Source organism: Columba livia, chromosome Z, assembly GCF_036013475.1.
Source record: "Columba livia isolate bColLiv1 breed racing homer chromosome Z, bColLiv1.pat.W.v2, whole genome shotgun sequence".
Lineage (NCBI taxonomy): Eukaryota > Metazoa > Chordata > Aves > Columbiformes > Columbidae > Columba > Columba livia.
Genome location: NC_088642.1, coordinates 65,139,784 through 65,153,010, shown reverse-complemented (window position 1 = coordinate 65,153,010; position 13,227 = coordinate 65,139,784). Strand labels below are relative to the sequence as shown.

The 13,227-nt window shown below is 41.9% G+C and overlaps 1 protein-coding gene across 1 annotated transcript in view; it reads right to left on the bottom strand.

Annotated features, from left to right (window-relative positions):
• SH3GL2 (SH3 domain containing GRB2 like 2, endophilin A1) overlaps positions 1-8,315 on the bottom strand; it is a 98,257-nt gene extending 89,942 nt beyond the window's left edge. Inside the window, exon 1 of the mRNA XM_065046186.1 lies at positions 8,134-8,315. Coding sequence (XP_064902258.1) covers positions 8,134-8,178 — 45 coding nt within the window. The 5' untranslated portion in view covers positions 8,179-8,315. The remainder of the gene's footprint in view (positions 1-8,133) is intronic.
• Positions 8,316-13,227: the final 4,912 nt, after the last annotated feature.

Here is a 13,227-nt window from a genome sequence, read left to right as displayed (position 1 = left end):
GCCAACACAAGAAATGGGATGAAGCAACCAACAGAAAACTCATCTAGGACTGGCTCCTAAACACTGAAACCTTCTTCCACTTCAACTGGAGCAAAACCCAAGTTTAACTTCAGATAGCACTCCTAGAGAAACATAAATCTCGATTAGTTGAGAAAAATACAATAACTGGTCATCACTAATGCCTTGGCCAGTTCTATGCAAACACTCTCATTCCCATGGAAGGATGGGGTTAAGTGTGCTGTCCTCAGATCCTTTTACAAACAAGGCCAATTAAATTGAAATGCTGTTCTTCTACTGGCAGAAATAAATCCATTCATTGTAGAGTTATACTCATAAAATTGCAGCACTTCAAATTCAGTCCTTAGATTATGATGCCATAACTTTCCAAGACAGACGAGCTCTAAGTGACTCATCTGGAAAGACAAACACTATTTTTGACATTTATACCTTATGAATTATTAACTGGTTTGCTGCATCCAAAATGATTTTGCATGAAAATGATTTTTTGGCACATACCTTGAGGGCTGAAAATTGTAAACACTTGAAAAAAGCCAGCAAAAATATCTAATTGGCTAGTGCAGCTCAAAAGAGGAAGTCTTGTTTGTCTACTGAAAGTCACAAAAGATTAAATCAATAATAGTTTTCAGGAGAATCTTCTTTCTGGGGAAAAAAAGAAATAAAACGCACTTCAACTTGCAACGTGTTCTGTTATCACCCTACTTTGTTGCGGTGCCACTCTTGCCCATAGAAGCAGAAGTTATGTCCAGTGCTAAAGGATACTTTTAAATGGAAATTAAATTGGGATCTCAGTGTTAACTGCACAAAACTAATCACATTTCTTAACACAAAGGTGAAAAACAAGCCCTGTTTCAAAATGTTTAGATAAATTGTTTTCACATTTTAAGACCTTTTGCAGCCAGCAATAACTGGAATTTAGGCAATCAAAAAAATAACAATTGATCAATAAATAAATAACAAAAATTATTAAAAAGTCAAATGGAAATCCACAAAAATATGAAGGCGGCAGGGGAGGATATAAACATTTTAACACTGTAAGGTGCTTTTCTGCCATCACCGTTGAGGGAAAAAGGAGCGGGCAGGGAGAAGCCAACATTTTTCTCTGTTTCAGAACTTCTGCTAACAAAGGATTCAGTATATCATCCCAGTCTGACAAAGCGGTAACAAACCCAAGGGACAAACGACCAAAACACAGCCCAATGGAAATTACATCAATATGACACTTGCTGTTTCACGGACAAAGAACCCATCTAGTGGCACCTATCCTGAAACAGATGTGGATACACTTCATCAGTCACTTCACCCTGGTGACACGTCTGTTAGCCGAACCAGTGGCTGAATGTATCGTTATTTCAGGAGTTCCTCTGGCATCACACCAAGCCTTCTTTACAGGCTGCCATGATCAAGGTTACACTGCTGCTGCCCCAGCAGCACCTTTGCTGGGATCAAATAACACCCCTTCTTTGGTGGGGGAATGGTGATGAGGAAGGAAGCTGAGAGCAAACTGCTGCCCCTCAGTGTGACCCACGTGATACCGTAACAACAACTTCAGCCCACTTTCAGTCCATAAAATTGGAAATTTTTTTAACTGCTATTCAGTTATACAGATATGGTTCCATCATGGGCATCATCAGCTTTACATAATTTACAACTACATATCCATGAACCATTCTGTCCAGGTCTGCCACAGTGGTTTGGTTTCCACCCAGAGACAGATTGAAATTATGCTGAACTCCAATGGCTACTTCTTTCTGGTTAGTTGATTCGCTGGTTTGTTTAGTTTGTTTTCTCTTTTCCCATAAACAGAAAGCTTGTGAATAGTGTTATAGCACAGTAAAAATTAATTTCCATCTTTTTTCTCTGTGTTTGGAGAAACAAAAAGGTTATTTTAATTCCTATCAGTTCTATTGCAGGTTGACGTGTGCTATGACCTCAGGTTTTAAAAAAGCTACTATTTGGTCTCCAAGATTAAGTGCAGGATTAGATAATCATTGAAGGCTAGGCAATTTTGTTGTGGCAAAGATCATAATAATGCCACGCTGCAGCTCAGTTTTCTTTCATCTGCATACCTCCCTATATTTAAGAGAGAATCAGCACCACCATTGTCCACCAGGGATGACTAAGTGAGAAGAAAATGAGGACCAGAGTCACAGACTTTGCTGGAAAGCAGCAAAAAGCAAGCCTTTTCAGTTCCAGGAGAAAAGGGTGCTGGAAGGATGCTCTGGCTGCCGCTGAGGTACCACAGATTTTGAGAGCCACCGGCCTGCTTCATTAGGGCACTTCCAACCACATACTGCCCATTCACAATTTCACTTCAGACATACATACAGACCTGCAACAGCTCCTTGTGGCGTGCAAGCAGATTTTCATCTCCTTCCTTCCTTTCGAGCTTTTAAAGTCAAAGGCTTCACTGGCAAACTGCCAGGTCATGACAGTCACTGTTCAAGCTCCTCGACCTCACGCCCTCCACAACAAACGAGTGAGCCCACCCCAGCACCTACCTTACGTTTGCACTTGACAGCTATATAAAATTGCAGAACCCTCTGCACAGTAACCTCTGCAAAATCTGCTTCAGTTAAATGGATTTATGCTGCTTCAGCACTTTCATGAAGCATGCTGTCAATTAGCATGCCAGTCACAAGGGCACATTTAAATCTCAAAAACGCTGTTTTGCATGAATGACCAGGAGCAGCCAGTTCTTCCTTGCTGTGTAATACTTCCAGTGAAGATGAAAGTATAAAAGAAAAATGTCACACAGGATGTGTTTTGAGCATAGCATTCACACATATTATTTGCCTCCACAGACCACTGGGAGAAAAACTGCAGACAGGTGTCAATCAGTGTTCCAGTTTTATTTATACTTACATACATAAAAGTAGGAACTGGATATATCAGGTGAAAGGATACTGCAGTAACAGATGCTTGAGAAATCTTCCCTCAAAAGCAAACCATTATCTTTTTTGTACACAAAACAGCAGCTCTTTCAGTAAGATTTAGAAACAGGGTTAGAAACCAGAGCAGAGTGGGTAGGTCATCAGCAACTCAGAAGGGTTACACAGTATGCAACTAAATCACCATTCAGATTAAGGTCAATTTTTCACCCTTTCAATTATGTAATATCAATAAAAGGACACCTGGGAATGGTGCCAAACGTGAATTCTGTATCTGGCAATCAAGCTACAGTGCACAAACAGAAGGAATGTTCCTACCTGCTGTGGAAATAATCCCCTCCACAGCTAAGTAAATATTTTTTTCTAAAAATAGTCTTTATTCCCAGATCAAAAATGTCCTCCCTTTCCTTGATCTCAAAATGTACCACTGTGCACTGAGAGAAACCAACAGACTGCCACAGCTACACAGCTCTTGAAGAGAGGTTTCTAATAGCTGGCTGGACACAATCCTCAGAGCAACAGCACCCCGCAAATGGCTCTTTTTCCCATCCTCCACCTGCTCACAAGTTTCCACACTACAGAAGAAGGGGAGCTCTTTATGTCCAACAGAAGCAACACACAGCGCAGCAGCCACACTCAGAACAATAGAGAATTGTCCAGCTTCCCAGATTGGCTCACATACATAACTTTACATACATGAGAACTGACGATAATTTGGTGGGTGGGTGTGAGAGGAAACATGGAAGGAGACAGGCAGACCCAGTGTGAGCCCAGCTTCAATCACAGTCAGCTGGAGAAGACAAGTGAGGGGCTTTCACTGGAAAAGCCAAGGTGGCAAACACACACAGGTCCCACTCAACACCGCAGGACAGTCAGTAACACATTATTAATATGGAACTTGATGGGGATTTAGGAAAATTTTTGTATTAACACATCACTGTCCACATTCCCTGTCAATATGAAAGGAATGTTAACAATTGGTTAGTTGCAGTTTGAGAATTTAGCAAGTGTCGAAAACATGTTGTGCATAAAGGATTGCTTTCCCCATCTCAGTTAAAAATATTTTACATATTTCTAACCAAGGAATTTAAAATACAGTCATCTAGATGAATGACAATACAAAAACATTTGACAAGGAGATGAATTTCCACCATACTCATATTCACACTCATGTCAATTGAACCAGTCACAATTTTATGGTGATTCAGACACTCAGAACATTTGCTGGATCCATGCTAATAAGGAGACACTCTTCCAGAACACTTTCAAAACACATTATCAACATTTTCAAACTCTGCCTCAACCATAATGTGTTCTTTCTTGCAAATGAACCTATACAGACAGATTTCAATCAATGCAGAATCGCTGGGAAGCCGACAGGATTTTGTGCTACATGGGTAACAAAATAGCAAGGTGGCAGCCTCATTTGCTTCTCATTGAACATGAGGGTCAATCTCTCACTGTGCACAAAGCTGCTTTATTAATGAGAGAAGCATGCTACTTTCCACCTCAGTGTCAAGGCATGAAACAAGCTACTGACAGCTATGAGTGGAAGTCTTTCAGTAATAAATGTGTTTCTCTATAAAACTGTATCAGCTGGTTAGTTTTGCCTTGGTGTTAAGGCAAATTAAATCATGTTTTATCATACAAGCAGAATACAGTGGTAGAAAAGAAATTGTATCACAGGCCTTTTGGTTCTAATCACCACATTCAGACTGCTATGGGCAGTCACGTGTATTCACTGGTTTGCAGGGGAATCTCAGGTGTGGCCATTTCCAGCATTTTTGTTCATTTCATTCCTTACGAAATTCTTACTTTCTGAAATCTTAGTTTTGACTGTGGCTCACAAGACCCATATTGCAGAATGAATGTAGTCATGTGGAAACAAAGCTTGTGCTGTTTTAAAATAATCATTCAAATGACCCAGACTGTCAAATCTGTATCATCCATAAATGATTCTGGTGGGTTTAAAACTGTACATAAACCTGCAGGAAGCAACAGTCTCTCAGTCACACTGACATAGCACTAATGGCAGAGTCTGCATGCCTTAATAAAAAGGGACCATTTGGTGGCACAACATTTAGTTGCTCATTTCTGGAAAAACACTCTTTGGAGCAATCTGCTTAGCTCCAGGACATTGGACAGATTTGCAGCAGCACAGTTAACATTCAAATAGGGCTACTTTTCCTTTTTAGGGATAATAGCAGTAAATGAATATTCTAACCAGTTCTGTACTTGTCAGTTTAACATCTTGTAATTCTGCATGAATGTCACGACTTCTAGGCTCACTCTCCTCTTACAAACTCAGGAATATTACTTCTAAACTTAAGCTGCACAGAGGTAAAAACGTTGAAGTTCTTCTGAAAGGCAAAAGAGTGAATGCTGCATTAATTCTAAAATGAGCAAAGCTTCCTCTTGCTTTTCAGTGACTCACTGCTGTTGCAGTTGGTGCATGGAATTTGACAGGCATGAAGTTCTTCAGCATGGCTTCTATTAAAAAACAGAATGGTACTGTTTCATGCAGGTTAGTCTGATATTTTACAAGTCAAAAAATGATGAATGAAAACAAAATGCTTACATTGTATAAAACAATCCAAACATGTAAGCCACATAATTTTAAGTTGTGCTATGGAAAGCAGCTTACTTCTAGATGAAAGGAAACTTTTAAATAACATTTAAATTGTGCCACAAAGCTTTATACTTCTAACTGGAACTGCACTTTGTATTAATAATATTGTATGCTCGTATCATAAACTCCATGTGTATAAGTGGTATTTATGTTACAACAAGAATAGCAGCATTAAAGATAGAAAGAAACAAAATGAGAAACTTCAAGGCTTTACAATATCGAACTGGGTTAAAGGACACAATAACCTGAGAAATAACATAAAATTGTTCCTGGTATCATTTAGGACTCCCTTATGACACCACATCATGCACAAGTTCCTCCATGAATGAGAAGCAAAGGAAAAATTCAGAATTTTTAGAACTTTCAATTTGTTTGGTCCTATCTGGAAAGCTTCATTCATACAGGCAATGTTAATCCATATTTCACCTGGGGATTAATCCCTAGGCAAACAGATTACTCCCTAGAGTAAGGTCAGCACGACTAAATCCTGGATTTCTCACTCATACTGAAAACAAGCCAATAAACAGATCAGACTTGCAACCTATTTATGAGTCATTCTCATGCATGAATGTGTCTTCATGGCCTACATACAATCTGTGGAAGTCAAGACTTGGCCCAAAAATCCGTGGGTCATCTGATGTCAGGGTGCTAAATCTGTCATCAGAAACTTAATATTTTGATTCCAGCCAGCTAAAACCCTTCCTTCTAAATGAAAGTATTGCTGACAATCAGTGTGAGAGTGTCATCTGAAGGACAGACCAGCACGCACAGACCTTTCACACCATGCTGTCTCCAAAAACGATGTTTAGGTCCGCTGCTGCAGAGGCATACTCATTAACTCACAATAATAGAGAACTGAGACCTCTATTATTAAAAAGTGCACCTCATCTTGCCTACTTCTTAAATGTGGATGACACAGACACTGTAATTATCATTTTTGGTACCAGAACTCCGTGCAGCAATGATGATTTCTGAGCTTCTGACAGCAATGTAGGTAGCAGGGGGAGAAATAACAAACTAGCAGCAGCAGATGGGCGCTGTAGGATGGGCTCAGGCACCCTTAACTGCTGTTTACCGCATCTGTCGTGAGTACAGCAGGTTTCTGTGAAGCTTATTTCACCAGTGATGCAGCACAATGTGGTATGAAAGGTGAGACACAATGTCACTGAATGCTTGCACGGGCCCATGCAGGACTTGACATATCCCATTGCATTCGTAACAGGCATTGGTGTAATTGCAAGGCATTAAGAATCAGAATTTGGACAAATTCCTGATTAAGGTGTAATTCTTTCAATAATATTTCCTCACAGTGCAACAAGAAATGAGACAAAAGATATGAGATGGATAAGAAAGGGAAAAACACAGGTTTTGAAAAGCTTAACAGCTGCTGTATCTTGCATGGCAGTACCTACAGACTGCTTACAGTGACCAAGACTGCTACCTGGAGATGCCTGCAATGACAAGTAGCAGGAAATAACCAGGGATTTTGTATTAAGGCTAAAAAAAAAAAAAAAAAAAAAGCAAAGCACATTACAGTGGTCTTGATCTTAAACCTCTAAATACAAATAAATTTCCCAGACTTCTGTGAAACCATTTTAGATTTATTCCCAAAGCACGCTGAGTCAGAACCTGATTCAGAAATTGTCCTCATGGACTGTAACACAGAGATTTTGTGTTATGAAACAAGTTGAAGCCTGGTGAAGCAAGTTGAAGCCTGGTAAATCCTGACCTTCCTTCAATATCACACCATGCCTAAAGCAACAGGACCAAACCTTATTATTCAGATTTTCTCTGTATTCGGGAGCCAGAAACCAAAAAAAATAAAAAAAAAGGTCATGTTTATTGCTGATGTAAAAAGTCAGGCTGAGGAAACGCCAATAGACACACAGGGCACAGCTCTCTGTAAAGAAGGTCCGAGACGCACGGCGGGTGTCAGCCCCAGGGGCCACCCCCGCTGCCTCGAAGCCCTCTCTGTGCCCGCGCTGGCTGCCCAAGACCCGCGCCCGCACCCCGGGAGCACCTGCCCGCCTGCCACAGCGCGGCCGGGGCCGGGGGGGCCGGCGACAGATGCGGCCGGACGGCAAAGCCCTGGCCCGATGTACCGTGTAGCCCACGCACCCACGGAAAACCTCGCACTCAGACAAACCCGTGGACATCCGTGCAGACCCACCCCCACACCCGCGCACATTCACGCACCATGCACACTCCTGCGCGTCCATGCAAACCTGTGAACCGCTCACGAACCACGCACATCTGTGCACCACGGACACACGTGCATAGTCACGCACCTCCGTGCACACTCACATTTTACGCACACCCGTGCACAACACACGCGCAAAGCCACTCAACCTCGCACACGCGTGCACACGAACGAACGAACACCACACACCTGTGCACACGGGTGCACACCTGTGCACGTGCGTGCAAACCCACTCGTGCATGCTCACGGGAGCACGACGCACGGCCGGACACAGCCCTGCACCGCGCACCCGACTGCGCCCCGCAGCCTGCACCGCCGAGCACCCCACGCGTGCGCCCCACGCACACCTCTTGCCGGCCAGGGCGAGGGGTGGGGGTCTAGCCCGGGGACAGTACCTGGGTAGCTTTGTGGAACTGCTTCTTGAGCCCGGCCACCGACATGGCGAGGGCGGCGCGCTGCAGCGGAGCCGAGCGGAGCCGAGCGCAGCCGAAGGGCGATGCGGTGTTGGGCGCACTCGCCTGCCCGCCCGCACCGGCGCCGCTCGCAGAGGCTGCCAGACAGCGGCGGCGGAGTGGGGGCGCTGTGACGTCAGGGGGGACGCACCGCCTCCCCCCCGCGCCGCCGCTCGTCCCCGCCCCCCAGGTGCCGTTGTCCCCGGCGGCGGACCCGCTGCGGGCAGCGCTGCCTCAGCACGGCCGGGCCGGCAGAGCCTGCCCCGCGCCCCCGCCCGCCCCTCAGTTCGCGGGTGGCGTCCCGACAGTCAGTCCCCCGACCCGCGAGTCCCTCCGCACCCGGGTGCGCGCTCGTCCTGTGCGGGGCGGCCGGCCCCGCTCCCCCGCGCCGGTCTGAGCCACAGGCGGGGGTTCCTCCGCACTCCCCTCGTCGGCCTCGGCCTCCCCTCAGCAGCATCCCTGGCAGGGAGGGGTGCGCCTGTCCCACAGGACATCATCCGCGGAAATGAGCCCGAAGGGAAGAAATTCGCGGAGCAGTAACGAGAAACAGGAAAGCAGTGGCAGAGCAGATCAACCTGGTCCAGATACCTGAAGAAACATTTGCAGCCATAGTGGCTTCTTCACGCCTGATGTGCCTCAGACCATAGAGGGTAGTCGAACTGTGGCAATTTGGGATCCCTCCACAAGGGCTTTTTTCTTCTTCCATCATGATGTCAGTGAGGTGTAGGAAAGCAAATCCAAAGCCTGCCCGTTCTAACCTGCTGGTGTGGCTGTTGACTTGAAGGTAAAAGCCTAGTACCCAGAAAAATGGCATGTACTTTAGCAGTTCAGTGTTGTAAACACAAGCAGAACAGTAATTAACAATTATTAGGCTCTGCCAACAAAATCCTAAACAACAGGAGCAATGAGATCCAAACATAATGATCCTTTTCTGCAGGCTGGACTTGTCACTCCATATGTGTGCTGAAAATTAGCACAACGAAGATGCACATTCACACAAAGCTCTTATCAGCTGGTTTAAAGAGCGCATGCTATGTCGGTTTTGTAATTCTATCACAATAAACACTCAACACAAGCTGGTTAGAGGGGTTGACAGCGTTTTTAGAATACCTAGAGCTATTTCTAAACTCCGTGTGGACTCACCGTGATGCACCACACAGGCATGGTGCACCCAGCCAAGCTGCACTGCCACACTCTTCAGACCCACATATCACCTCTGCTCTAGGAGTTATGGGGGAAGCAAGTACACCAAACACCTGGGCATCCAGGGGCAGAGCAATGCTTCCAGATCACTGGGTTTTACCGATTTACTGCAGCAGTTCATGGAAGTGGCTTGTGATAAGGGAAAGGATCTTGAATGCAAGTCATGTCTGTGCTTTTGAAAGTCCTACCAAAATTCCTCAACCTGAAGAATGGCAGACCAAGAATACCCCTCTGCTCACTGTGGAGTAGTAGACTGTAACAGCCCAGTCCTGGGCACAGTGGGGGACATCACTTTCTGGCCTAGTCCCAAGTCTGCACAGAAACACTGCAATTCATTTTAGTATTTGTATTATTTTAAAGCATGAAAAATGAGACTGTATGGAGATTCCAGGCAAGGAGTGGGAGTTTCTTGTGCTAACCATTGTGCTTTTGACAGAAAACTCCCATTTTACCTAGTACTTGGGAAAGGGCTCTATAGTGTGCAAACACGGTCAGAGGTAGAAAGTAGACCAAAGAAAATTATGTCATAATTTTAATTATTTCTATAAAATGAAAAATATATTTCTGTGTTACTAAGTAACTGGAATTGAATGGTTGCATTTCACAATCTGGCATTTACTGGCTGTTTCAAAGAGTACACTCCTGTCTGCTACAAATTTTATGTGAAAATTATATGAATAAAAGAATAAATAAATAAGGTGGGCATAGAAAAGTCCACCAAATTAAGTTTCTGGGTGATTAGCTGGCGATCCAAACCCTCATTTTCAAGGGTGTTGTGCCCCTGCACCTCCAACTGCCCGTTGACTGAAATTGCTAGTATGCTGCCTGGCTATAAGTCAGCCCAGATAGTAGTTGAGTGCTGTGACTCACCTTATATTATTGGCTCTGCGTACTTATATTCTCACAGCTGAATGCATCACTTTTACTTGCGCTCACATGTCCTTTTCTTTTTTTTTTTTTTCCTAGAACATCTATATTCCTGGGAGTGGAAAGCATTATCTTTATTAAAACACAATTTAGGTTTGTCAGTGTCAATGGACTTAAAACTACTCTGAGTAAATTAAATGGAGACATTTGTCAGCCAAGAAGAACTTCATTTAGTGCCTGCTCTTCAGTGCATCATGTCATTTGTGACGTTTCTTGGAGCAGTCTATGTGAATAATGCTTTGAAATCAGCTTCAGTGAGATGACTTTTGTTTTCAATAAAATGTAGTTAACAATAATAAATTATGTTGGTCTATAATGTATCATACATAATTTTACAATATTTATATGGATATTTGAGATCTGTGTGGATATATGTGTATCTATATATATTCCAACTACAAATTCCACTTATACATTAATAAATGTAATAGGCTAAGCAGTTCTTGTTATTCCATACAGCAAAATAAAATTATAACAGTAAAAATACATTAAGAAAATGTCATTTTTACATATCCAAGCTTTTGTAGGTGCAAACCTGATACTGTCTTTTGTGCACATTCTTATGTCTTTAGGTTGTTCATCACTGCTGTTCTTGCGTAACACATGGTTGATTCTGCAAATTTAGAACTGCATGCTACTTCTAGCAATGTCTGTTTGCATTAACTGATCATTTTAAGAGTAAATCTTCACTAACTTAAACCTGTCATGACAGTACAATAGAGACTAATACATAGGAAATCTCTCACAGAAATAATGGTATTTTTGATTACCGAAGAGCTGTAATGTGACCTTGTAAATACTGATAGTGTGGTAAAGATCATAAAAGAAATGCTTTTATCAACCAACATTATAATGTTATTCCAAATAATTTAGAACAACAAGATTCTTCTCTGTCATGCCAGTTTCCCAGATATGAACTCTTCAGGTTTTTAAGGAAGACAAAGAAGAAAACAGGTTTTTTTTAAAAATTTATTTATTTATTATTTTTTTTTAAAAAAAAAGAGTACTTGATCTTCAAAGGAGCAACAAATTTGAGGTAGCTCATATGTTAATCTGCTGGTTCAAGATGCCTGATTTTAGAACCTCTGACAAGTGAATGTTGTCAGAGTTAGTGGGACAGAACATTTCTGAAAACTGTGCCTTGGCTTTCTCTAGCAGAATGCACAAAATTCCACAATCTTTTTGAAAATGTGAGTCATCTAAACTGTGTTGTTCAGCAAAACATGATGTAAAATTCTTTCATGGCTATCTAGATAGTAAATAAATTCCTTCCAAATGTCATTGTATCAATTTGCAGCTCACTACAGTGTTAAGCCTAATGGCAGAACTCCAGTTCCACTATTTTTTTGCAACATTTGAATGATGACTGTAATCAAGATTTTCTTTAATACACAGTCTGAGCCTTGTTCCCATTCACTTCGTACCCTGATTTCAGTCTTATGCTTCTGTTACTTCGTTTGGGCACAGACAAACTAAAAGTGCCCAGTGTTTCTCAAGATCCTCACTTCATTCTTTTACAGTGATGTTTAATTCTCAAGTTCTCTCTCATATTTTCCTCCCAGGAACTTAAACCTATTCTACAGAGAGGCAGTAAAGGCGCAACACAACTAACACAACTAGGTCATTTGTAGGGATTTGGGGTTGTTCTGCTTTCCATAGTCAGGAGGTGAAGATGCACCACTGAGCTCCAGACATCTTTAGCTTCTACAGATGCAATACCTGCTGAGGTCTTTGCAACAGTGATAGAGGTAGAACTCTAGGAAATTTCTATCAGTGTCATGAGACAAAATAGCCCCCATGCTATTTTAACCCCTTTCATAAATAAGTTGATTTCGAGAAGCAACTCTGCTACACAAAACAGACCTCTAAAGCCCACAGGAACTGAATCTGCAGCAGCATTCACTTTAGTCAAAAGAAAGAATGGCACATTGTCTCCTGAGTTTGCTTTGTAAACCTCACATCCAAATTCTGAGCAAGTCAAATATCTCTTTTAGAAACTATGGGTTGCTACTATGCAAAATGGTACAGCTGTTCTCATTCTGAAAGTAATTTTGTGAAATAAGTGGAAAAAAAATAATTTCAGTAGATCCCAAATAGTATAATCCATATAGTTTTTTTATATAAGCTCCATTTTAGAAGTTTGTTTTTTTCTTAAAATTCAGCTGATATTTCAATAGCAAATGAGATGAAAGGTGTAATAAAATCCCTCACTAATTTGACTACCAAAATAAAATAAAATACTAAAAATACAATAAAAACAATAGAAAAAAGAACTTGACCAAGAGAATACAAAAAACTAATTCCAGGACAATATGGTGTGGCTGCATATTCTAGATACTTGCAGAATGTGCAGTGAAAGAAAATAACTCTGGTCAGCATTTAGGTAATAAAAGCACATTGAAAAACCAAAGGTCAGCATAATCAAACAAAAAAGAAAGCATCAAGCATTACGAATACAAGCTTTTCAAAATAACACAGAAATACCAAAATGTACTTAGTGTTTAGCCACATTTCACTGGGGAATAATTGGGATATTTCTAAAGCTACTTATGGTGCTTTGTCAATGACTTTACATGAAATCTTTGTTGATGTTATCCTCAGAATGCTTTTATAAGACAGAAAAAATATAAACCAGCCTTACAAATGGGGATTCAAGGCTCTGGGGAAGGTTTAGTCAATTACCCACAGTTGCTCAGGAACTGTGTAGCTCAGTCAGAAATTTAGCCAGAAAATAAAATTTATGTATCAGATTCCTCATTTGAAACCTAATCAGAGCTGCTCTACTACAAGTCAGCTAGTGAAGACTGGTGAGTTCAAGGAATGAATTAGCAGGCACTGAATAATCACATGAACATAAAACCAATGCTTAATTTAAAAACAGGTGAAACATCATGGCCATGTAAGTGT